This window comes from Crocodylus porosus, unplaced genomic scaffold, assembly GCF_001723895.1.
Source record: "Crocodylus porosus isolate Cpor-Errol unplaced genomic scaffold, CroPor_comp1, whole genome shotgun sequence".
Taxonomy (NCBI): Eukaryota; Metazoa; Chordata; order Crocodylia; family Crocodylidae; genus Crocodylus; species Crocodylus porosus.
Genome location: NW_017728925.1, coordinates 5484887 through 5511217, shown reverse-complemented (window position 1 = coordinate 5511217; position 26331 = coordinate 5484887). Strand labels below are relative to the sequence as shown.

Here is a 26331-nt window from a genome sequence, read left to right as displayed (position 1 = left end):
ACAAGAGCAAGGCAGGAATGAGTTGTGATGGAGTACGTCCTACAGCTTGGGCCAAAATGTATCCTCGTTGCAACTCTTTAAGTCACTAGAGCTACATCAGCAATGGTAGCTTCAGTGCAGATATGGTCAGTCTGGGTTTTCAGCTGATCACTACATAAATTTCCTACACTGATGCCCACGTGGTTCTTTCTGATTGTCACAGGCATACATTAGATTGAAACCAACCCGAGAGAGGGATCCAAAATCCGTCCCCCTAACTCTACCTGCACAGCACAATCAAAAAGTTTCACACTGCACACTCATGTCTGCCAATCACATGACTCAGGTTACTGGGGCAACGTCCAGAGGGAGGGAAGGCAGGAAGGAAATAGTGTTGTGAAAAATAAACTGCAGCCCAGCCGAATGCAAGTCAGAGAGAAGGGCAGGAAAGGCCAGCCAGAAAGCACAGCACAGCTTGTGTGGAGACCTGAAGGAGATGGTCTGAGTACTTATCAATGGTAAGGAAAACTTCTTAAGGTAACATAGAGTCAAGGGTGATTTCTATTTGGTAAATCCATCTTCAGTCTCTCTAATTTATGGCTTCTATCAGCAGAGGAAGGCTGAAGATCGAGTGCATTGAAATGCAGTCTGCATTACCAGGTCTTCATCAACAGGGCTTTGGTACTGAAATCACAGTTGTTGTCAGGTGTGGTCATTAATCATCAATGACAGACAATCTTCTGCTGTCACAGACTGGTATGCTTGCCTGTGGCACAGAGAGGAGACTGCTGCCATGTCAGTGCAAGGGTATCAGAAGTCCTCTCAGCAGGGACCCTTAGCAGCTCCCCCTACCCACAGCATCATCATGTGATTTTAAAAGGCCAATATGGATGGGGACTAGGGAGGAGAATGGAGTAACCAGCTGGGGAAGCCAAGGAAAAATTGCTTAGTGATTTAAAATAATCCTTCGTCTGACTGGTCTTACACTGGAGTTATCAGGAGCTATTCCTCTGAAGTTCATGGAGCTATTTGTGACAAAAGTGGAGTTCATAAGCAAACAGCCAGGCCCATTTCTTCCAGTTGCTTCTAACCATCTTGACTTCCTCTTCTCCTGTGGGCCAAGATCAGCTGTGCTATCAGTTTAATCTCTCTCAGGGCTTTGAACCAGCTTGTGAACTGAGCTACCATATTCTGTTCTGTAGAATATATTTTCTATTAATTATACTTTCATCTTAAAGCTCTGATCCTGTTGTATGGCAGGTGTGTTATACCTGCCAGACCTGCTAAACTGGCAAAGATGATTCATAAGAGATAATGTACTACTGGGAATTTTCCTTTCACTTCGGTGCCCTGTGAAGCTTTTTCTCCCAGTTTGCTTCAGAGGCCTCCTAATATTTTCGGTTTTCTTCCTTATCTCTACAGCCTGCAGGTATGTGGCAGGGAAGATTAGGAGCCTATGTGGCAGGAGAGACGAGGAGGAGCCTTCTAGCTGCACAGCCCGGCCAGCTGACCACAACCAGAGCCAAAGTATGTGCATATCTTTTTGGGACTGTCATGAAAACACACAATTAGGAGGCTGTGCAATGTAATGGCTTGGGCAGAGGTCTCAAACTCAGATCCCGTTTCGAGTCCTACCCCTGCTACTGACCTGATCTATGTGCCTGTATCATCAAGTCACTCCCCGGGCTGTCAGATGTTTCCATCCACAGTGCACAGTGTATCATTTGTGTGTCCCAGTTTGTACCACCCCTGGCAGTCCTGCTATCTCCTAAAGAGGATCATGAGTGTTCCTGCTTACTGGATTTTTTCCCTGAACAAGAAGCACAGTGTTTGATCCTGCAACAGTGGTGTCATTTTCTTGTCATTTCTCCTGCTTAATTTTCTACCTCTGTTGGTTTTTGTTTTTTTAATTTTCAACACTGCCATCCTATTCTAGACCCTTGTAGAGAGAAACAACCATAGCCAAAGCTGTACTGCAGGTAATCACAGGGGTGTCTGAATATATGTTGTTTAAATGTTTAGTATCCTCCATTTCCCAGATGTAGGTCTCCCCAGGGGCCTTTCTGAAAGCCTGTGTTATTTCCTATAATCAGATATCCTGTTAGCAAAACGCATCATCACACACCAGGGTCAGCAACACAAAAAAATCTGTTTTCATTGCCAGTACTCCCTCCCTCCCTGTTGCATCCATCAAACAGGCAGTTCATTTAAAAACCCACCAGTCAGTATGACTTGGCAAATTGCTCATGGACTATCTGGGGAGATTGCCACACGTTCACCTGCCTGCAATTCAATACCTTTGATACTTGCCACTGAGTCACTTGGGATACTCCCTGCTTTGCCTCCTCCCTTTCTCATTATCAGCCCTGGGAGATACAGCGTCCTGCTCAGCAGACCTGCACTTTTGTGCTCACTGTATGTAAAATGCGCTGATCCCGTGCTCCTTTATGCCAAGATAAGTCTAACTGAGCTGCTGTTCTGGTTCTCTTAGTGTGTTGCCCATGTATCTATGATTAAAATGTAAATACAGAAGCACTCGGTAGTAGATTGAGGAGTGTGAACCAGACCTGGGGGGCCAAATTATATAGCAGGGCTGGAAGGCTCCAAAGCATTTCTCTAGCTTCAAAGAGAAGCCATATGGGGAAAATTTACCTGATAAAGGACTCTGGTCCTTCTCTCACTTCCACCAGTTCTATACCATTGATAACTCCACCGAATTCAGGGGAGTATGTCCTGACTGGCTCTAGTGGGCACGTGCAGATGAGCGTGCAAGTGGGGTTTGAGGCACCGCAAACTGCACATGTGCACCCAATTTGCATAGCAAATGCCGCACCCATTTGCCATGCGGATTTGCAGCAAAGTGCCATAAATTGACACCGGGAGATCCTGGTGGCAAAAAGCAAACCTGCCACAAAAAGTGGCATGGTGCACTCAGCAACAGCATGTGCTGCCAAAAATAAAGGCTGGCCAGCCAAAGCCATGCTCCGAACAGCCAGATCAGCACTGGTGCTGCCCCGGGAGGCCCCCAGGACCCCAAGTAAGGCTGCTGGGGCCAACAAGGGTGCCGTCCCCAAACTGCCCTATCCCACCTGGGACAATTTACCCCACACTAACCCAACATGCAGGGGTATGCACAGCAGCAAAAAACAGTGGCACAAATTTGTTCTGCTGCCATTTTTGCCATGATAACTGCATGCCCCTGCATGTGGGGATGCACCCAGTGTGATTAAGCTCACAACAGGGTCCAGCTAAAAGGATCTGGGCTTTGTCTTCCTGAGTTACTATATACAACAGGAGTAGCCAAGACTCTCACACAGAGCTCTGTTGTCAGCCAAGAGCTGCTAACTCTGTTCTGCAAATGGAAAGGAATAAGGTTTGTGATTGGAAATTTCCCTCCCGACACTCATAAAGGGAAAAGTTGCGGGGAGGACTGGCAGTGCTTTATTATTACTACTGCTGTTGGTGTTAATCTCAGGAGCAGTGTCTTGCCACACAGGTGAGGGTGTGGGAATTTTTTTGCAACAAAGGCAGCCTAGTTTGTCCAATGTTTAACTATAAGCTAAAAACAACTGTTTTAAACAGGCTGAATTACAATTGGGCCTGTAATGGGGTCATGTAATGCTCAACACTGGTATGGGATGAGATGCATGGATGATGATATTTAACTCTCCCCTTTAAGAGAACCAGCTAAAACTCATTAGCTGCTATGCCAGGGTAGCTCTAGCGCAATCAAGGGGGCTCCACCAATTGACATAACCTGAGGATCTGGCTTAAAGTGTGAAGATAGAAAGGGCTAGACCCCAGCCGGTGTTGGGCTGTGTTGACTTTGATCTACAGGGTGGGTAAGGCCATGTCCTTCTAATGAAGCAGCCTCAGTTAGGAGTGTTGTGTGACATTTCTATATGGGCAGAAACCAGAGCATAGAAGCAGTTACACAAACCCAAAAGGGCTTTTTGTGCTATAATGCATTTCACCTGCCAGTCCAGTACAAGCTATACTGACAAGAGCATAATTTTTCCTGCTAAATTGTTTCTCTGCTACTTAGGCCAATGTAGCTATACGGGGAGAGTTGTCTAAGGTTGACCTGGTACAGTTCTCTCAGATCTACTCTCATGATTTTCTGCTGGCAGGCTTGTAATGCAGTCTCCTCCAACTAATGTTGAAGCTCTGTCAACAGCAATAATCCTTTTAATTTCTGTGGCTAATGATGGTTCTCCCTCTTTTTTTCTGATGTTCCATCTTTCCAGATGTAAATACAGTGACATCAGAAGGCCCGCGAGTGACAGACTCAGTTGCCAGGAATAATGGTCTCATCCTTGAACAACCCTGTGGATCCTGAGGGTAGCTGGCCTTGTGCTCTTCCTTGGCAGCCCTAGAGCCACCATTTTCACTGACCATGCCTTGCTGGTGCTCCTGTTCCCCCAGGGATTAGAAACATTTCACCCACAAATCCACCCAGCATCACCTTTGTACAATGATACATGTTGTCCTTCTTCACCCCTTGCTGCCGGGACTCCCCTGCATGGAACATGAATTAAAACATCTGAGCAGCAGCTGCAGCTCCTGGCTGTCAGGGGCTTGCTCCATGCCCTTTATGTTCCATGTTTGGGCCAGACAGCACAATAGAAAAGTGTTTTTCTGTAGTGTGTAGGGCCAAATTCTGTTTTCATTTATGTTAGTGTTAATCCAGCGTTGCTCCCCTGCCTGTCAGGTGTTATCGTTTCCTTGACTGCAGTGGAGCTATGCCAATTTACAACCAAGGCTGGCCCAGCAGAAATCCCCCCAATTCTGGTAGTGCTTTGAACACAGCCAGACTCTCCCTTCCACAGATGAAAGTGGTGACCTCGCTACCCAGGTTCAACACTAGACCATGCAAAGCAGACATTGGAGGGCCCAGCTCTTGATATGTGGTCAGCAAATTTCCTTTCTTATCAGAAACTCTTCCTGTATTGTCACAGTGAGCAATGAAGACAGCTTCACAAACTCCCATTGCGTGGAGATGAATGTGTCTGAATCCTTCCTGTGATGCAAACCCAGAATTCAACCAGAAATAAAGACTAAAATCAAAACTGAAGAAAGTGTGTTGTAAATGTAAAGCTTTTGATACTGGAAAAACATTCTTTATTTATTGCTTCTGATTTCACATGGAATTACATATTTGCATTGCAGCAGCAACCTAGAGATTCCAGCTCACATTGGGTCCCAGATGTACAGGACAATGCACACACACAGTAAGAAAATACCCTGCCCCCAAAGTTGCTTGCGCTGCAAACCAAGAGGGTAGACAAAGAGTGAAAGAGGAATCAGAGTCAAAGAATGGGAAATGAATTGACCCAAGACTGGCTCAGGACTGGCATCCACTTCCCAAACCAATATCCTGTGAATGTAACTAGGGGTAACAACTTATATTTTGTCACTGGAAGTTGGTCTGTTGCAGACCTTCATGAAAAGGGCAATGCTTAGCAATAAAGTGGAACTTCAGTTCTATCTACACTGATAGAGTCAATGTTAAGTTTACCCTAAAGCCTAAGTGTACCAACCACCTATACCACAAACCCCTAGAGCTGGACCCTGGTGGCAGTCCAGACCAGCTCCAGAAGCTCTTTAGAATTGCCAGATGAGAGGTTTATCCCATCCCCACTCACCTCCAGACCTACCCTGTTCTGCATGGTGCTTGGAGTTTACCCAGATGTGCAAGCTTCAAACCAAGGAAGTGTGCCTGAAGCAATCCCACCGTACCCTGTTCCAGTCTTCCAACCCTGTTTCATTCCCTTTTATCCCACTGTGACCATAAGTAGAGACAAGTAGTCCACAAAATAATTGCCAGAAGGGCTCCGCAAGGGAAAGCTCGCATACACCTTATGAAAATAAGAAACGCTCAGGAAATATGAAGTATAATAGGGACAGTTTTGGTGCAGGCTACCATGAGAGTTATAGATGGGAAAGGGTAGCTCATATGGCTCTCACTGGTTTAGGATGACCTCAAGTCAACACTAAATATCAATTCAGATGTTGTCCTGATGGTACAAAAAAGTTTCTGTTAAAACTCCTACCAGTTTCAGCAGGGCCAAGATATCTATGCAGAAGTTTATAACGTTCAGAAAAGTATTGTACATTGACAACAATAATGAGAAGATTTACTGTTACCTGAGCTGCAATGAACAGTTATAAGGGACACACGTCTCATATTTTAGGACACAGACAAACAATTAACTTGGGGGTGGAGTAAGGAAAAGATCGCTCAATGGAGCAACTGATTTGATCATTTTTTCTCTGAGTTTTCTGGCCTATTCACTAGTGGTGGTACTTTTCAAGACAAGCTACTGAACTGCAAAAAGTAGTCATCTGATATCATATGTTCCTACGTTCCTATTTAAGAGAAGAGACTGGATGAAGCCTGGTTTCAGTGGCACCTATACATGTGCTATGGGATGGAGAGGAGGCATTTTTATTAGAGCAGCTCTTGGGAGCCGCTCTGATTAAAACATCCACGGCATCACGTGTATTCAGCATCCGATGTTTCAAAATGGTGGCAGGGGCACTTTGACTAAAGCTTGTTCAATGAGCTGTAGTTAAAGACCCCCACCACCATTCTGAAATGTGGGGACATTGATACAAGAGATTAAAATGCTCCAGCAGACTCGATTAAGCAGAATGCACTGGAGCACATGTAAAAGTGTTCCCAATCCCTCCATTGAGAGGCCATATTCCAAATGAAAGTTTTATCAACAGAAATAAGACATTTAGGGGATTCTAGCATGGAACAGAAAGCCAGAGATGAATCACGATGACTGTCTAAGCCCCTTCACCTAGCTCATTACCACGCTATCTTGGTACCTATAGTAGTAACCCCATGCTTATCACCTCATAACCAAAAGATGGATCCATATAATCCTCTCTTACTATTTACATTGGAAAGCTGGAAACCCTCCAGAGAACTGTAGCCTGAAGTCCACCCGCTGACACCAGTTAATAGAGACATGAGTTGTCAAGGAAAGTCATATGGAAAACAGGGGTTGTATCTGATTTGTGTGATTATTACTTTCATATTCAACTACTTGCATATTTACAATACTTCTTCCACTGCCTGTTTATTAGTTTAACCCTATACCAAGCAGACATTTCAATCTGATCAAAATTCACTCTTCTTCTGTGTCACATTCAAATGCTATGAAAATATACCATGTCACAGCAGTGCAGAAAGGACACCCTTGGGTCTCCAATATGTTGCATATTGCATTTATGAACCAAGAGTTCTAGATTTTTGCATTTATGTTTGTCTCAGACCAACACAGCTGCCAAATACATCCCTGCAACAATGTTCTGAGCACTTTTGGGAAGCAGATCAGCAACCTCATAACCCAGTAACATTGATCAGATTTGTGAATACTGAACAACTGCCTGGACAGACTCCTAGATTAAATAGTTCTTTGGGTCAAAGGTTTTGACATCTTCTGTGTCTCAGTGCTGATGAGCATATTCTGGTGCCTAGCAAATAATAAAAACATCTTATATTCCAGAGAAAATATTACATTTATATAATCCCTAAATAAAGGCATCTTCCCTGCCTTCCTTGTGCAAAGAAACTCCACAGTCCATTAAAAACCTAAATGGGAAACTGGGATGCATGTCTACACGGCAGTATGTCTACACGGCAAACCGAAGTGCAGTGTTGAGAAGCAGAAGTTGGGAACCATTGTTCTAAATGGAAATCCATACTGCTGCATTTACACTGCTCCTCATGTCTGAACTAGCTTGCAGTCTGCAGCGTAGGCAAAATCCACAAACTGTTACGAGTTTCTTCAGAGGGTGCAAACAAGTCTAGGTTCAGATCTCCATTGGGAAAGTAGAACTTGTCTGTGCAAGAAAATAAAATAATAGTTATTTCCCCGCACAGGGGAAAACGCAATGATTATGCATGCATAATGAGTCAAGAAGGAATTTTGCAAATTTCCATGGTCCTTGCATCAAACCTGGCACAATCTCAACCTTACCAGCCAGCTATCATCTGTACATGTTCCACACTTACACTTCCAGTAGCCCACCCTGATAGCTCATTAAATGCTACTCGTTGTACTGAATAACCCACAAACATGACTGGTGATAAGAAAGCCACTTTTCTAAGTACAATTCACTACTTTTAATGGCATTTGACTCCTGGGCAGAGCAAGAGATTGGGCAGGTAGGCAGCTGTCTCTCATTTTCTCTGAGTGGTATTTTACATATTTAATCAAAATCATGTCCTCAGCCTCTTTGTGTGTGTGTGTGTGTGTGTGTGTGTGTGTGTGTGTTCTTTAATCCTTGTGTCAGTCAGAACAAGTCCCTCAGAGGAGTTGCAGCCCACTTCAAGACTTCCTTGAGCTCTGGCTTCTTTCTTGAACCATTGTATTCAAAAAGTAGTTGCTGCAACAATTCTTTCCAGGGTTATGCATTCACCTCGCCTTGAAACAGCAGTGTCCCGTGTTGAGTACACTAGTTTTTATGAACTCGCAAGGGCAGGGGGCATTACTATGTTCCATGTGCCGTAACATAATGCCCTGAGGGAGCTGACCATTGACCAGCAGTCTGACATAATTGCCACTGAAGATCACCAGCAAATGTCGCGCCATCACCTGGAATAAGAATGACAGCAATGTCAGAGGCAGTTCATACTTCTGTTCCTATATCTGCCCCACAGTGGCAGGGATTGAAGGTCAGCAGACATGGTGATCAATCTTTGGAGTCAATGTTCATGATGACAGAATTTGGAGGCAACCATAGGTATCAGAGATGAAAAAGGGTTTTTATGTCCTGATATCCATTTCTCTGCTCAAGATGTGCATGTTACCCCATTCGATAATATATTAGGTAGACACTAAACAGTGACTTCCTAGTACAGTTTCCTACTATTTCTGATCCAGCCCCCAAACAAATGCCTTTACAGAAGTGGACAGTCACAAAAGTCACAAGTGGTTTTTTGATATACTTCCTACAAAATTATAGGATGACTGTAGGAGACTGAAAACCTGCTAAGGAAATTCCTCATCAAGAAAGAGGTATCCGGTGCATTCAGAAGGTTAAGTTAATCTGGGTCTGATCTAGGTTACACTCAGGCCCTTCTACTTTAAGGTCACTATAATTTAAGCTCATGTGAAGGCTGCCAGAATCTCACAGGTGGGACTCAATGTAAATGTGAATCGAGCCTTCTGTCCTTAACACGCAATACATGTGATGACTCCCAGGAACACAAATGGTCTTTAGTGATGGATAAGTAACTACTCCAACCATAGCTCAGGTTAGCAGTACTGGAATGTTATTACCATCACAGAGCTGTATCAGGTCAGCGTCACAAAAAAAGCCACCATACTTGTTCTTAACTGATAGGCTGCTTAAAGGCCAAGGGCTAAGCAGACTGCAAAGACTAAAATACTTCACCCTAATGGTAATTATAGTTAAGCCAAGTTGGCACAGTTGATACAGGAGCAAGTTTGTATTACCGCTGCTGTTTGTGATGTACCTGTTCTGTCAATAGTGGTAGTCTCCAGGACTCATTCACACTCAATTTTCTTCATGGAAGTATGCATAAAATCATAGAAAAATACCCATACCCTTGAACTCTCATGCAGAGTCAGAGTGAGGACACACTGGTTGCTTGAGACAAGCCTTTAACAACTGAGTCTACAAAACAGACTTTGGTTTGACATGACATTACCTAACTTTTAAGCACCTTGTTGCCTATGTAAAATACTTAGCTATTGCAACTGGGATTGATGGAAGACAGAAGCCAGAGCGGGGAGTCACTCTAATAGTCATTAGGAATGCCTGTGCCCGAGTCTCATAGGTACCCGAGCAACAAGCTCCAGACTACAGGGAGACACCAGCTTCTCAGATAAAATCCCTCTACTGAAGCTAACTACCAAACCAAGTCAGTCTTTTCTGGCAGTAACAATTAAAAGGAGGACATGGCAGTGCCTCCCCACCTTGAGGTATCTAGGGTAAACCTCTGACAGATGTGAGACCAATATTCAAGTCCCTGCTCTAAGTCAGGTAGGCAAGATGGATTTAAAACTGAGGCACCTACATAATGGGGAAGTACTCTAGCCACTGGGCTGTTGATTACAAAGAGATCACCTTCTCCCTGGGTTTTATGAAGGTAACTGTGTTCTAAGACCACCAACAAGACTGGACCACACAAGTAAGATACATGTACACCAAGCAGAAATACAGGCGCCTCAGGAACGTTACTGGTAGAAATGTAGGCACCTCCAGCTAGGCAACTGCTCAACAGGGTTTTGAGGTTCTATATTTGGGCTTAAATGCCTCAGTTGACAGCTGGGTACCTAAGGCACGCTGAACAGGTAGCATCATATTACCTCTGGAGCTTCTTGGGGAATGAGCTGCATCAGGTCACTGCATGTCAGAGTCTTTTTCTTTAAGTTCTTCTTGCTGGTTAGGAGAGGGGCTTCTTCAGATGAACTCTCCTCTCCTCTTCCCTGAGCTGGCTGGATGACTCTCTCTATAACAATGCAGAGTTGGTCCAGACTACGCTTCAGGGCTGACTGAAAAGAAAAGGGAGAGCATTCAGGGTCTTTAATGGTGAGCAGCACTGGTGTTCTGCCTTTGCCGTCCTTAGCTCTGTGTAGCTGGCAAGGACAATTTACAAGACACATTACCAATGTACATTATCAATGATAATCCACTCAGGAAAGGATGAATTAAAAATGTTTTAGGATGAAGAGCTATCTGTGCCACTTGGAGCTAGTCACCGTTTCCTCACCAGATACTGTACCTGGTCTAGAATATAATCTCCCTGTAGAAGTAATTTATGTGCAAGCACTGTTCTTTTAGCACAACTGACTTCAGGGTGTTTCTTTGCAACTGCTCACCACCAACAATTTCAATATCTAGGCCAATGAAAATAAGACATTACAAGGATGTGTATTTGCAATAGGTGATGGCTGTGATAATGTGCAAGGTTCCTGCTGGTATGGACAAAAATACCCACACTAGGATTTCAAATCATACCCGGTAACAACACTACATTGAAAATGCAGCACTTCTTGAAGGCCATCAAGGTAAGAGTCAAATGTCCTTAGTTAGGTAGAATATCATTTTACCCCTCAAGCTTTCCAACTGATTTCTATAGGATAGCTCAGGGATTCAGGTCCTAGTCAGTATAAGCAAGGGCGTACATTTTTTTTCTTCATCCTGAATGATCTTCCTCCATCAAATTCTCAGAAGCTAGCTATTTAGAAATGCAAGCACCAGAATGGCCAGGTGAATTACCAGTGAACTGGATATTTGTGCATTCAGTTGCTCATCTACATATTGCTAAATCCTGGCCCCACAGGAAGGCACCCAATAACAAAGTAATTCAAACACAGGAAATTGTTTTATTTTTGTGAAACCCACAGGGCGCAATTCACCAGCACACTCTGGATTTTTCTGCCGCACCGGTGATCCCAAGTAGAAAAACCCAACTCATTTAGTAGGTTCAACCACTTCTTAACAGTTTTGTGTTGCTGAAGCAGCATGAAGCAACAAGGGCATACTGAAAAAAAACCTGTGCATAAACAATATCCATCATTTCTTCTTAACCCTAAACTTGCTAGTTCATTATTTACCTCTTGGTTTCTCTTCAGGTCTGCAATATAGTTTGTTAAGGACTCAAGACACTCTTCCAGGTTGAAGTAGACAAACCATAGCTGGGAAAGGTGGCAAGTGTTAAGGAAGGAATAGAATTACTTTGTATATGCCCATCTATCTATAGCTCTACCACTTTGGGGTCTTCATAGGCTTCAGTGCAGAAGCAGAGTCTGTCCCTGCCATGGAGACTGCTGCTAGCTAGGGGAGCCAGACTACAACCCACAGCGTGACTGCAACTCTTTCGCTCTATCTTTTTTTTCTCTCTCTCCCCCTCCAAAAGGGGCCTGATTTTCTAAATATGTTAAGCACCACCCCTTTTAAAAACAAGTCCCTTCAAGTAAAGTATCTAAAAATACTAGATACTTAAATATGTGGGGGCTCTGTATTACGTATTTGCATGTCACTGTCTCTAAAATACAGCTTGTAATCACTTACAGACAGGGAACACATTTTCCTCTACAGTTATACTACTGTGAGCACACCAATAATACTCACCAAATAATAATTATTGGGAATTGTCATTATCATGTATTTATATCCCACTTTTGGGAATAATTTTCACCACAAAGATATTGATGCAAAACCCACTAAAATAGCAGGGGGAGGACACAACACCTTCTGTAGATCCTCTTTAATGGAAAGACTGATAAATGCCTCTGTATTCTCAGGCACTAGAGAGAAAGATACTGTACCTCACAGCACAAGGATACTTGTAGAATGCTCTGATGCATATCCATAGCATCTGTAATCCCCACAAGTAAATTATGTCGCATGAAAGCTTCGTTGGCAGCTGCTAGCCTTACATCTGTATTCACATTTATCTGTCAAATAACATGGGAGATAATAGCATGTTCCGTAGTGACTTTCAAGGCCAGCCCACGATCAAGAATTTTAAAGAGTTTGATGGTCTTAAAGTCCTACGTGTCTGGAAAATAGCAATAAGAGAAACTATGCCTTTAAGAGAGGATTTCAAAAAATGCTCAGCTGTAGCCTAACCACCATCACTTGATTGAAATTGTTTTAGCAACCAAATTATATTCAGAGATATTATCACAGTTATCATGGAGCATAAATCATATTCATAGAAGTTAGGGATGGTTATGACCTGTAAGATCATGGTTCTTCCTCCAATCACCCCCCCAAGTCAAAAGTATCCCATACAGTACTTTTTTTATTCCAATTTTCTGCCTAGAAATGTCCAGGAATGGAACTTCTCCCACCTCCTTCAGAAGACCATCCATGGTCAATAGCTCTCCTCATACAAGGCCTGATCCAAAGCTCATCAAAGTCAATAAAAAGTCTCCTGTTGGACTTTGGATCAGACCTGGTAACTTTTAACTTTCAAATCCACCCTTAAAATTATGCTTTGCTGCAATCGCTACATAGCAAAAATAGTCTACTAATGTTCTGAGTCCATTGCCCATCATGCTGATTAATAGTGTATCACTATTTCACTGATTAATAGTGTACTCTACCATCAGTTTGTCTCCATCTCTTGTCTCTTATCTTAGACTCAGACTGCAAGATTTACAGTGCTGACACTGTCTTTTTATTCAGTGGTTTGTACAGTGCCCAGCACAATGGATCCCCAAGAAGGCTCCTTGGTATTGCAATAATACAAATAATAAATCATTAATAATGTAGTAATAATGACCATACAAACATTAAATAAATAAATAAATCAGTTTTTCTGACATGCAACCTCAATTTTACTTTTACAGACTATTTCTTCATCCAATTACATTGAGCTCATTTTAAAATATTTTTCCACTCTTTGGCAAACTATTTTTTGCACTCTTTAAGCTTTTCAAATATTTTGACATAATTACTTTGCTCCCTCAGTATTTGCTGGGAAAGGCTTACCATGCTTACATAAGTGATCACATGAACAACTTCTTCTTACCTTCCTTTGATATCGGTCAATAATCAGTATTATGATTATAGTGACTGCTACTGCAACAAAAGTCACCAATATGCTGATTTCCCAGTAGCGTCCAAAAGCATACAGCCGCATTATGGAATAAATATTTGTCCAGAGAGAAATGTAGAAAATCTAAAAAGACCTACAGAGACTTAGTAAGCAATACTCACAAAATGAGAACGCAGAAAAAAAATCAAGAAGAACAAGAGAACTGCTGTTCCTTTCCTCGCGTGTTGGTGCCTTCCCATAAATTAATTAAATCCCAGGGATTGTCTGACAGCAAAAATGGAGAAAAGTCCCATCTAATAAGAAACTGGGGGACAGAAGCTATAGAAGTAACTTCAGGACTGTATGAGTTCCTGGTTTATAATAAAGAAGCCGTGATTATCAAAGACAGCAAGTGAACTATTTGTGATATATCACACTTAAGAGGGATCTTAACTAAATTCCTTATTTTAATAAGAAATTCATTCACTAATAACAACTTACTACAGTCACTGTGTTTATAATGTCCTCATGCCCAAGCACTCAGGGTACTGCAGGGACTAGTAAAATGAAATAATGTGCAGGTGATGGCCTCAGAGACCACTCTAGGAACGTAGAGGAAGAGACTTCTAACTTCTAATGAAGGGGAGCAGAGTCCTATTCATCTGGAGGTAACTTGAGGTGGTATATTTTCTAACAAGGGGGTGCCTAATGAGGATAGGTAGTTTAATGACAGATAGAATGCTATGCTGTGGTATGTTCTAATATAATGTGATATAATTCATTTCAATTAAGCCAAGAAATATATATTTAAACATCTGCTAGAGAAAACAGGGAAACCTATATGCAATGAGTGACCAAAAACGCCTGTGAAAAAAGAAAGACAGGATAATTACTTAAACCAAGACCAGTTTACACCATTCTGTTCATGTTAAGGAGGCTATAACTGGCACAGGTTTAATTTAGTCCCAGTTGAAGGCTCAGGAACCCTGCCAATTAAGTATAAAGTAGCATTAATGTAAATGAGAACCAGGTCCAGAGTATTACCAGATGGTTTCTGAGAGCAAGGCAGGGTAGACAGTGGCACATACTCCCATGTGAAGGAATTCCACTCACTTTAGGACCATGGCAGAAAAGACTTTGCCATCTAAACTGGGGCTCCCCAGAATTGGGTAGTGTAGAGATCTGCCTTGTTACAGAGCAAATTCTGGGATTTTTCAAAGGGGCTCAAAAGCCAACCTTGGTGGGACACCTACTACCCACATGTGCCATGTAAAATCCATGTGCCTACTGTGTCAAATCCCAAAGGAATAAGCACTAATTCCCATAGGCTCCTTTGAAAAGTTATAACTTATCATTCATAATACATCAATAATGGCCCAAATCAATAATCCTCCAACCAGGATCCTTACCACAGCAATAGCTATTCTGAAAGCTCTGGAGTTGTAGAACATGTAGCGTCTTATTTCAGGCTTTAGAATTGGGTTTTGAATTAAACTTCTCCATTCATCCATTGTCATCTGTTTGGGAACCAAAACCAAATGAGCTCTACCTACTTTTTCATACAGAGCTCTAAGTATCGTCAGAAAACAAACTGAACAGTGGTTAATAAAGAGCAAGGACAGTATTTCAAATTATTAGTTTAAGAGAATTGGAACTTAAAAGGCTGGGGCTGCCAGGAAGCGAGTCCAGCCACTGCACTGCCCCAGCCCCACTGCACATCCGGTGGCAGAGAGACCGGCTGCATACACCATGGCCCAGGTTGTTCCCCTCCCTAGGCTGGCTGGGACCAAGGGACCCATTGCAAGCTGGACAAAATCCCTCAGCAGGTCGGATCCAGCCCACAGGCCGTATTTTGCCCACCCCTGTCCTGGAAGCATTGCTGAAACTCTTTGTAAGACAGACCCACCATACTGTAATGAAGCTGCCAAAAAAATCATTGTGGGAACCAGTATGAGACTGAGGCCATATTTAAAAGTGCACAAGGGTTTTCAGCCTAGTCCCAAGCCAATGCATCAGCAATGCTGTGTCCTCCAAAAAGCAGATACTTCTCTCTCTGTTACAGTACTTTCTTTTTTCCGCACGTGGAATGGTTAATTTAAGTGCTGAGTAATTAGTGGCAAGAGCATTACTCAAGTCTAACTCTTCACTAACAGTAGTCCTAATTTTGTTCCAATTTGCATCAAGTGAGAGTTTGGCCTCTTACTGCAAAGGCAGCAACATCAGGCCTTTCAATATGATGGAGAGCACTATTACATTTTGTATAGTTTTTTTCCCATAGAATCAGGCAGAAATTTACATGGTGTAACAATGAACTACACAGGAATAACTGGTAGCCTGGTCATATATTTGACTCTGAATAACACATATGCTGTCAATTAGACCTTGATTTCTTGTTACAGATACAAAATGCCACAGGCATAAAAATACCTGTCACATCTGCAAGCCATTTGGTAACCAGGTTATTACTGAGGAGCTTACCTGAATTCCCAAGGTCTTCAGTTTCTCTACACAAAGCTCCAGATCAAAAGAGATGGAAGAGCAGCTATTGTTAGCACTGAGAACTGTAAGCACCTGGCCATTGTGAAGCTCTGCAAAGCATCAGAAGACAAGTCTGAGTGTGATGATAATGTTCAGATCAGTGACTTGTTTTCATCACAAAAACTAAAGAGTGCTTGACCAGGAGGGAATAAGAGAAAACCAATCACATGGAGAAGATTGCAACATGTAATGTATCCCAAGCTCTCTCTCTCCAGCATGTCTAATAAAATCACAAAAAGGAATAGTGTCACAACTATTATAACGTTATACTATGAGGTTATACTCCAATAGCTAGTTATACTGGAGAAACAGAGGTGGAAGCAAATTCAGCACATGCTAAAAGGGGAAGTGATCTGTTATAGCATGATATTCTGATCTCCTAAGGAGTAATGCACTACAGTTGCGGCACCATTCCACTTCAAGCTGGTCAAAATGCAGGGTGGTCTGGAATGTCTGATTTCTTAAAATTAGTTTTACCCCAAATTGTGAAACATAAATTCTGAAGAAAAAAAATCAGACACTCAAAATACGGTGTTTCTGAGATGGAATATGAGGTCTATGTTGCCATAAATGTGGAGACAGGTAGTCGAGGAGTCTAGAAGTCCAAAGAACCCCAGCCTATGACAGTCTACATGCTTCCCCATCACCACAGATGCTGAGAGCCTGTCCTAGGCTTTCCAGACTCTAATTCGTAACAATCCAGCAAGGATCCTGGAAAATCTGAGGGCCCTGGAAGTAATCAGGATGCAGGAGCTGAACCTTGGTTAGATCTACAGCTATTAGAGCAGGGGCAGCCAATTATTTCAGGCAGAGGGCCACTTACCCAGTTTTGGCAAGCTGTTGAGGGCCACATGGTAGCCCTGCCCCTTGACAGCTGCCCCTCCCCCTGGTCACCATCTTGAGACCAATGTCTTGAAACCAATGTCTCAGGTCCCAGAGCAGGGCACAGGCTGGCAGGGGTCTGTGGAGCCAGGCTGGGCTGCACCAGCAGGGAGAGGGGGGAGCTGGACCAGATCCATAGAGCCCCTGCCAGCCGGGACCCTGTACCCCTGCCGCCCTGCTCTGGGCCCTGCCGGCGCTGGCTCCAGGACACTGGTGTGGGCCCCATGCTCCCGCTGGCTCCTCACCCACTCACTCCCAGTACCCCCCAGCCCCACAGTACAGGAGGGGGCAGCATGCAGCCCTGACCCCTGCTCACCAGCAAGGAAGGAACTGGCGCTGAGCAAAGGGAAAAGCAGCCCCTTGTCCACCCTGTGACTGGCGCTCCCTGCTGCAGCTGCTTGCAGCCCACACAAGGCTGTCCTGAGCAGGCACAGGCAGCCCCAGGCGGGCTGCAAGTGGCTGCAGTGCAGGGCACCAACCACAAGGCAGGTGAGGGGCTGCTTTTCTCCATGCTCAGCACCAGCTTGTAACCTATCCCTGCTGCCAGCCTGGGCCGTGCCCCACCTCCAGGCTTGCCCATCAGGGCTGCACTGCAGCAGGAGCAGCTGCTCAGTGCGGAGGAAAGCAGTGCCCACACTTGCCACACTGGGCAGTGGTTGCTGCTGCCACCTGCCCGAGCTCATGCACTAGGCAGCACAGATGCAGTGGTGGCAAACACTGCCCAGCATGGCAAGCAGGGCAGGGGAGCTTTCCTCTGTGCCAAGCAGCTGCTCCCAATGGGCGAGCCAAGAGCTGGTGCAGGGTCCAGGCTGGCAGCAGGGGCAGGTTATAAGCTGGTGCTGGGCATGGGGAAAAGTGGCCCCTTGCCCATCCCGTGCTCAGCGCCTCACGCTGCAGCCACTTGCAGCCTGCCTGGGGCTGCCTGTGCCTGCTCAGGACAGCCTCATGTGGGCTCCAAGCAGCTGCAGCAGAGAGCACCAGCCACAGGGCAGGGGAAGGGTCACTTTTCCCCATGCTCAGCTTTTCCCTGGGGTCCTCCCCTGCCCTTCCCCCCCCTCCCCTTACCTGAGTTTCCCACGCTAGGGCAGCCACATGGTCCCAGGCATGGCAGGCCCTGCTGTTGCAGGAGCCCACCAGGGCTTCACCTGGGTCCTACTTTCCCTAGTTCCTGTCATTTTTGATGGAAACCAAGGGCAGATAAATATTAATTTTCTAAATTTTTTAGGGGCCCTGCAGGCCAGATAGAATGGCCTCATGGGCCAGATCCAGCCCGTGGGCCATATTTTGCCCATCCCTGTATTACAGCATTCCTAGATATGTTCATCAGGATGCCTGGAGCTGAAGTAGTCCTCCTGATGGGGCTGCCCTGAACCCATGGACTCGAGAAACACTGGGGTATTCAACAGCATACTATGAACCCAGGCCAAGTTGCAGGAAACCCTGCCTTTAGTGAAAAAAAAGTTTCACTACCTGAGATGTTATAGAAGAACATTTCAGCTAGGGACAGAAGTTACATGTAACCAGTTTACGTAAACAAAAACTGGTTTAAATCTGTAACAGAACATATATTCAGTGCACATAAACCAATTTCAAAATGGCTGAAACTGGTTTGACATAAACCTGGTTGAATGTAGTATTAGACTTAACTGATTTGGGTCAAACCAGTTACGGAACTTCTGTCCCAGACCCCTTCCTGGTTTAAATTAAATCAGAGTTCCCCAGCATCCCAGATGCTCTGCAGTCCTGGGCTGGGCTAGGCTGTCTGCTCCAGAGGGCAGGGCTGACCTTCTGCCCCTTAGCCTGAGCACTATCACTGCTCCAGCTGGCTGAAGAGTTGGAGACTGCAGGCACATCAGCACCTTCCTGATTTTGCCCTGCCCCATCCCCCCTCGCAACTCACATCTCAAGTAGAGATACCCCCCCACTCCCTACCTCCCTTCTCCTACAACATGGACCCCAGCCTGTATCTGGTGACATTCACACCACCCTCATGCTAGCTAATGCTGAGAGGCGTCTGTACATATGCGTCTCCTTGTTTCTGTGGGAGAAAGGCTCACAGAACAGTGTCTGCTTAGGGCTTTTTGGAACTAATCAACAGGTCAGCTAGTAAGGTCCCTCCATTCCTTCCTTGGAAAAAGCTTTTAAGAAGAGCTTGAACTAATGTCTTAGTTCAAGAGGCTTTGTTTTCTTGATGGGCTGATAAACGTTGTGTTACCAGCTGCCTGCTGGCTCCCTCGTCTGTCAGGTTTTCTGCAGACAGTATGAAGAAGCAGGGAGTGCCTTAAGGTGCTAGCCAAGGGCCAAGGTCTGGCAACACTCCTGTCCCTTGAGCAGAAAGCCAGAAAAAGCCTGGGGCTGTGCCTGGGATTGTGCAGGCAGGGGAAAACCCATCCCTAATCAAAGCATCCTGCCCAGGCCTGACCACACCCCCCACCTCTTAGCCCAGCATTGTAGAAGGGATGGAAGGGCTGCTGTAGCACCTCCCCCACTCCACCCATCTCCCAGCCTGAGCCACCGCAGGCATGTGAAAATTGAATCAATTCAGACTCAGACTTTTCTGAATGTCTGTCCCTAGCCTTCAAGTTCAATGAATCAACATTGTCTGTTTTGTTCAGTGCTGTTAATTTACTTCCATTCCCTCAATGGTGGGCCAGCCAGGGGAACTTGGGGCTGCACTAAATTATGCTGGCTGCAGCATTCTCCAATGGACTATTGCACGGGCTAAGAATAAGGCAGAATTCTGTGCGCTCGGCCCCACCCCACATAAATCTGGCAAGCACCCGCCTATTTTCTACTCTACCCAACAATTGCCTCAGGTCAGGGAACAGCAAGGAAACCAAATTCCTTCTCAGACTGTGAGGGTATGGTCCATCTACAAGAAAAAACTGAAGAGTAAGCGCATTTCAAGATCTGTCGTGTATGTGAAGCAACAATACTCCATTTGCTTTCTAAGTTAACTGTTTCATCAGAATACAGCAGTGTGGTCTAGTCCAGTGGTTCTCAGCCTTTTTTGTATGAAGACCCATTTTTAAACATTGATGGCCAGTCCCAACCCAGTACCTCTCACTTTCAACTCACTGACCCCTGCCCTCAGGCTCCTGCCCCCAGTGTGTGGGACAGGAGAGGGCCCAAACAGCCCCTAGCAGGCTGGAACTCTGAAAGCCTGCAAAAGAAAAGCTATGGTCCCCACATCTTTCTCCTTTAAAGAAGAATTCATTTTTTAAGTTTGTTCACAACCCTTTCATATATTCTTGCAACCCACTTTTGGGTCGCAACACTCAGGTTGAGAAACACTGGTCTAGTGGATTAAGAGTAGGAAAGACATGAAGCCACTTACTCATCTTGTGACTTGGGCTAGTTACTCAGGACAAAGTCTAATAATATTGGGTACCTGACTTTAAATGTCTAGGATTTTCACAGGGGCTTAAAACTCACAACTGAGGTTGGAGTTGACAAGAGCTGCAAATGAATGCTCAGCACCTCTGGAAATCAGGCATTAGCTCCTGGATGTCTCAAGCTGGGCAACCAAAAATGAAAGTACGTAGAATGAGCAGACATTTCTACGGATATGACTATGGCCTGAATTCCAGAGGGCTTGAGTATCTGCCACCCTTATTCATTTAATTTAGGAGTCACTTTGAAACCTTGGCCCCTTGTCCTGCAGCTGGGGATTTGCATGGACAAATCACTTCAGTCTGTTGTAGAATCATAGACAAGTAGGGCTAAAAGGGACCTGCAGAGGTGATCTAGTCCAACCCCTTGCCAGAAGCAGGATCATTCCTATCCAAACCATCTTACACAAATCCATTGTCTAACCTAGCAAAACTACACAGTCAACCCAGACTCAACACAACACATAATGCCCTAATCTGCCACAGATAAAGGAAGTGGACCACAACAACCACTATCCTATTGCTGCAAAGTTGTTAAAATACCCTCCAGAGATCCCAGGATGAGGGCCACACCCCCTGCTAGAGGAAGACAACTCACCCAACCCCTTTCCCCAACAGTCCATAACAATCTGACCATGGAGTAAAATTTCTTCCTAAACCCAAATATAGGGATTGGTCTGACCCTGAGTGGAGGGGCAAGATCCTCTAGCCAAGGGACTCTGGGTTTAAGTTCCAGCCGGAGCACTGACACACCCAAGACAGAATCCCCAGCCCTGGATGCAACCAACAACCAACGTCAGTGAGAAAAATCTAGCAGCAGGCAGGGAAAAAATTCCCTCCTGGTTCCATGCAGCAACCTCAGAAGCATGGGAAATACCCACAGCAGAACATAAGCATACCTATGCCTAGATCATTCCTAACCAATACCTGTCAAGTTTCCTCTTGAACACCTCCAATAATGGAGATTCAACAACTTCCCTTGCAGTCTGTGCATGAAACATGTTATATAAGGATTCATTATTATTATTATTATTATTATTATTATATAGAGTAAGAACTATGGTCAGTCTGTAAAGGAGTATTGCATTATCCAACGTAAACTGAGGAAGGGGGTCATTTTACAAATAAAGTCCACAATTTTCAAAACTGACATGACTTTCAGTGCCCAAGTTGAGGAGCTGTAAATGAATCTGATTTTCAGCATGTGGACACTTGCCATTCCTAGAAAATCAGCCCTTTTGATAGGGTTCCAAGGTAAGCCCTCCAAAACAGAAGATGAATAAAGATCAAAGTCCACCTACACATGAGACCCATCAGGCTAACATGGCTAAGACACTGCCAACTGTGGCTAGCATCATGCTAGGCTGCCTTTGACTTCCTGACCAAGTCCATTTACAGCTGAGCTGACCAGCAGCAGCATTTAGCTCAAGTCCAGAACAGGACATACTCATGTAGCAAGATGCTGCACCCAAGATAGAAGATAAACAACCCTGAAAAAATGCATCTTCTCTTAGTTTAATGATACTTGATTCAATATTCATTGTTTGTAATTGGCAACTTAGGTTGTTTGCTTACCTTTCACTAAGTGGTTCTTACAGTAGAAGATGGAGGAAGAGGGAGAAGACAAGGAACCATTTTTCTCAGCTCCACTTGCTTGGCTTTCATGTGACATGGTGAATAAAATGTCTCTATCAGGATCTCTTAGCTTGACTGTTATAAATCAAACACTCCACATTCATGAATTCCCTCCTTTCCTCTTTTATTGCAAGGAAACAGCCAGGAAAAACCAAATCAGCGTGTTAAAAAAAACATTCTCCTTGTTGTGGAGTAGATGATGATTTTTTTTTCACAGTGAAGAGTAATCTCATTGTCTTCAGTAGGGCTATTAACAGGATCTTTTCTGCCTGCGCAGGAGTCACAATTTAGCTCTGCAAGAAAGAAAAGAAATGACGACACTTTGGCCTCTGCTTCTGTTTCTGAAGGATTATGGTATACACCCAAACAAGTGTTGTTAGGTCATGCCTCCCTACAATCCTCTGAGATCAACGTATACCCAAGACATGCCATATTAGTATTGGCTTCTTTAGGCATTGTTTCCACATGTACACATTTTAATCAATAAAACAACAACACTTTACACTCTTCAGAAAAATCATCCCATAATTAAACACTACTGTTTACACTGTGCAGGCAATTAGTCAGTTAATGAGCCTGATTTTGCTTCTCCTGAAGCCAACAAGAGGTTTGCCATTTTCATCAATGAGAGAAGGTCGGGGGCATTGTAAATATACACCTGCAAAGTTCTGCAGTCACTGAAATACCGAACCATTAATGTTGGGCAGTGCACAACTATAGTGCAATGCATGGGTAGAGGAGAAAGGAAAACCCAATTCAGATAAGGAATACACAAATAGACATTTAAAGTGCCTAAGAGAAAGATATATTCCAAAACCAGCTAGAACTTCCAGCTGGAACCTAGAGAAATGTTTGGGGAAATGTTTAGCTTAAAAAACCATACAAACTATTTTCATGTTCATTTTTCAATACACCTCTGCCCTTCATTTCCAAGTTCCAGATGGTGCCCGAAGCAGATGTGACCCTGCTCCACAGCAGAGACAGAGACCGCTCCATCCCATTTTCAGTTAAATGCGGCTGAATCGGAAAGCCTGTACATTTCAGATCAGTTGCCAGCATCTCCGGATGTTCCTCCAAACCAAGCATCTGAACATGTGCACCACAGTCACATTACACCCCTGGCACTCATTTACATTTCTAGCAAAATCGACATAATTCTCCACAACTACCCATTGCTTCTTCAGCCCATTTCCCATCTCACCCCTATCCCAGGTTCCCAGATTGTGGCTGCCATCCTTAGGAGTTTCAACAGGCCTCTCTTGCCAAACACATCAATGCCACTCCCCAGTTACACACAGGATTGCTGTAATAGAATCCATAAGTATAAATGAAATTTAATCCAGTTAAATGACTGTATCATATTCATCAGCTGAAGCACAGTCAAACAGGAAACTGATGCAACATGTACTATGTGAAAAGATTTCTATGCTTACAGAAAGTGCCTGCAAAGGGCAGAAAACTCAGTTAAAGGAGTAACGCTCTAATACTCTGGCATAATGAATGGTGCACTTGTGTCTGCATGTATATACCATTTTAACCATTTTTGCTCCTGCCTGCTTAGCTGGTTGCTTGTACTCAACCTTATCAAAACAAGAGATCTAGTATTTGGGGGTGGGGGGCACTGCTGAAAAGTAGCTTTCTTCTGAGAGCTCATATGTACCCACATGTGCCCTGCCTTCATCCCATTGATCCCACCCTTTGGCACCAGTTCAAATGAGTAACATGCTTGGTTTCAGAACTGAGGCAAAAGAGCACATTGCCCAAGCTTAAAAGGAAAGTGATGAATATTTTTCCTCCTCCCCCCAGCACCTTTTATTTTAAACCCAGCACTTTGGTGGGAAACAAGAGAGAAAACAAGAAAAAGAAAAACCACAGAACAGAGTGTATTTTTCACTATACAAACACAAAACACAGCATGGGTGCTGGGGTCATGTAAAGCTACAGACAAACCAGGATTCTCTGGTTTAGGCATTTCAGACTTTTCAGTCACCTGGGATGTGCTTGCCTTAGGAGACCACTTCAAAGGCAACAGCTAGTTCAGAGCAGGAAAACCTACCTCCTGTTAACAGACAGCAGACAGCATTGACAGCAGCTGCAGGGAAGGTGCAGACAGCATAGCTTTATAGTTTCGTTTCTGCCCAGCATGCATCTCATTTCTCTTGGCTCGCTTTTATCACAGAAGTAATGCCCTTTTTGGGAGGTCTCTCTTCCCCACAATCTTCCCCCTCTCTACCTTCTCCTGTCCCCCCACATTAACATTAGCATGCTCTCCCTCGCTGCCCAAGCTCCCAAGGGCTCTACCCTTATCTCCTATTCACTCCCTAAGATCTGCCAGAGCTTCTCCTGTGGCTACTTAATTTGTCTCGTCAATCCACGCTAAGCTACTGCATTTCCATGTATGTCATTCCATATTTTGGCAAAACTCCAGATTAGGCCCCCCACATAATAAGGGGATTCAAAAAGCTTACCTGGTCCAGTCATGGTTCAAATGAGCTCTACCCTGATCATTCTTTCTTCTTTCTTTGCATGGGAATATCCAACACTGGACACTTTGTGCCTTCACACAGTTCAGCCTTGGGACAGAAAAGTCTTGGTTATCTGGGATGCTTCAACTACTATACAGAGCAGCGACTGCAGAAATAAATCACTCTTATTCCCCATAACTCCCAGGGCCAAATAAGTTCATTGGTGCAACCACTGAAGTCAAGAGGCTTGCAACAGACATAGATAGGCCCCCACCCAGCTTCTCACTTTCATTACCCTATGTTGCAAGCACTAGCTTGCTACATCTCTCGTGTGCATGTGAGTTTAACCTCTGCCATATTTTAGAAAAGAGTTTTCGCCCTCTTGAGTTCTCCAGAAGTGTTTCAATATCTCTCATAATAGTAGAAATAGACTCAAGCTGTAAAATTCGGACCCAGGAAACCTCCTATTTAGAGGAGTTCAAATCTAGGTTACACCCTACAGGTCTAAAGTTGGTCCAGTAAGTTGATCACCAGGATGGTCCAAAGGCTGCACTTGCCCTTAAACAAAAGTGTGGCTCACATTGAGCCCCTAACCAAAAAGCAGGAAGTTATAAGTAGTAGTAAAGTCAAAGTAAAGTTTTAACTATGGGGCTACGGAATTGGTGCCTGAAGTTCAAGCACTGTAAAAATAAATGTTGAAATAGTCAAGTAAAACTTGTTTCATGGACTGCAATCATTTCCAGGGTGGAGACATTCCTCTAGCCAGACCTGGCTTTGATGAAGGCTTCAATTCACTGTTCTTGCTGAATGCTGCACCCTTAACCGTCATGCCCCATACCAGATACCACAGTGTCACTGCTGGTGAGTGATATACCACCATGCATAAATTCCCATATAACAAGTCCAGCGAACAGAGATGGACAGTGGTAGGCATGCTGCTTGTGTTCAAGAAAAGCACAACTGCTATGCAGATCTCCCTCAGTGATTAACCAAGGGTGTGCAAACTCTCCCCTGCTTGAGACAGTTAGAGATCAGGAAATTCACTCAACAGCCCAAGGGCACAGAGTGAAGCACTTTGTGTCATAACATAGTTGGCAGAGTCATACAAATCACAGACAAATATAGATAGGAAGAATGGGAACCACATACCCGGGCCTGAGAATTCGCTGAGTAGTCACAAAACCGGAGATGTTTCAGTAGGGTATTTCCATGATTTCATTTGCAAATATATATCTCTGTAGAGAAGCCAAATAAAACTGCTTTAGGGGCTGAATCCCAGGTCCTTGTTCAGCAATATTCAAATCCATTTCAAAACAGGAGAATGCGCAGTCACCCGGGCCGAACGGCAGACATGATACCACCTCCCCCACTGCTGCATCCCAGCCAGCTTCTCCCCGAAAAACGGAACATGATCAAATATAAAACCAGAAGGGGTCTCATCGCAGTTTTTTTTCCATCTCAGTCTACTGTATTACAGGAAAATGACTGTAACTTCCCTAAACAAAGGGACGATGCAGGAAGAGAAGAGGTTCATTTTGAATGGTCTGTAAGAGTCATGATATTGCCAAATAATTGGGACATACCAAAACCAGACAAATATATACAGCTTTATGAAGGCAGAGACTAGGTCTAATGGCAGGCCTTAGCATTTCTTCATGTTAGTGCATGCGGATCAAAATTTAAGAAAACAGTTCTCTTTACTGCATACATTCCCTAGAGAATATGATCACGTGATTCTCCTGTAACTGAATTCCTCTGCTCTAGTTTACTACAGACACTGTGGGCAATGTGCTAATTGAATGGCAGGGACACACTGAAACCAGATTTGACTTCATACTTGTTATCTGCATGGGACCTTATTATATTGGCAACTGCAGGCTGATAGAATAAAAGCATCCATTCAGCT

At 44.2% G+C, this 26331-nt stretch overlaps 1 protein-coding gene and 1 long non-coding RNA gene across 3 annotated transcripts; one reads left to right on the top strand and one right to left on the bottom strand.

The window, feature by feature from the left end:
- The first annotated feature begins 364 nt into the window (after positions 1-364).
- LOC109313850 lies at positions 365-5053 on the top strand. The gene is made up of 3 exons (XR_002102157.1): positions 365-497; positions 1402-1506; positions 4227-5053. It is a non-coding gene; the product is annotated as an uncharacterized LOC109313850 (long non-coding RNA).
- Positions 5054-7254: 2201 nt separating this feature from the next.
- On the bottom strand, positions 7255-25973 carry TMEM268 (transmembrane protein 268). 2 transcript variants are annotated; one of them, XM_019540631.1, is made up of 10 exons: positions 25575-25973; positions 24429-24533; positions 21901-22253; positions 15992-16101; positions 14923-15030; positions 13508-13657; positions 12315-12425; positions 11583-11663; positions 10332-10517; positions 7255-8591 (listed from the first exon to the last, which is right to left on the bottom strand). In XM_019540631.1, the coding sequence occupies exons 3-10, from the start codon at positions 21995-21997 to the stop codon at positions 8412-8414; spliced, it is 1023 nt and encodes a 340-aa protein (XP_019396176.1). In that variant the 5' UTR covers positions 21998-22253; positions 24429-24533; positions 25575-25973; the 3' UTR covers positions 7255-8411. The 2 variants fall into 2 exon arrangements, with proteins under 2 accessions (XP_019396176.1, XP_019396177.1); XM_019540632.1 differs by lacking the exon at positions 25575-25973 and having other exon boundaries at positions 24429-24629.
- Between the last annotated feature and the right edge of the window lie 358 nt (positions 25974-26331).

Coding starts and splice junctions, on each gene's coding strand:
- TMEM268 (XM_019540631.1), bottom strand. CDS start 21,997: ATGTCACATGAAAGCCAAGCAAGTGGAGCTGAGAAAAATGGTTCCTTG. Junction 12,426..13,507: donor TTGACCGATATCAAAGGAAG/GTAAGAAGAAGT, acceptor GTTATTTGACAG/ATAAATGTGAATACAGATGT. Junction 8,592..10,331: donor TTCCCCAAGAAGCTCCAGAG/GTAATATGATGC, acceptor TTCTTATTCCAG/GTGATGGCGCGACATTTGCT.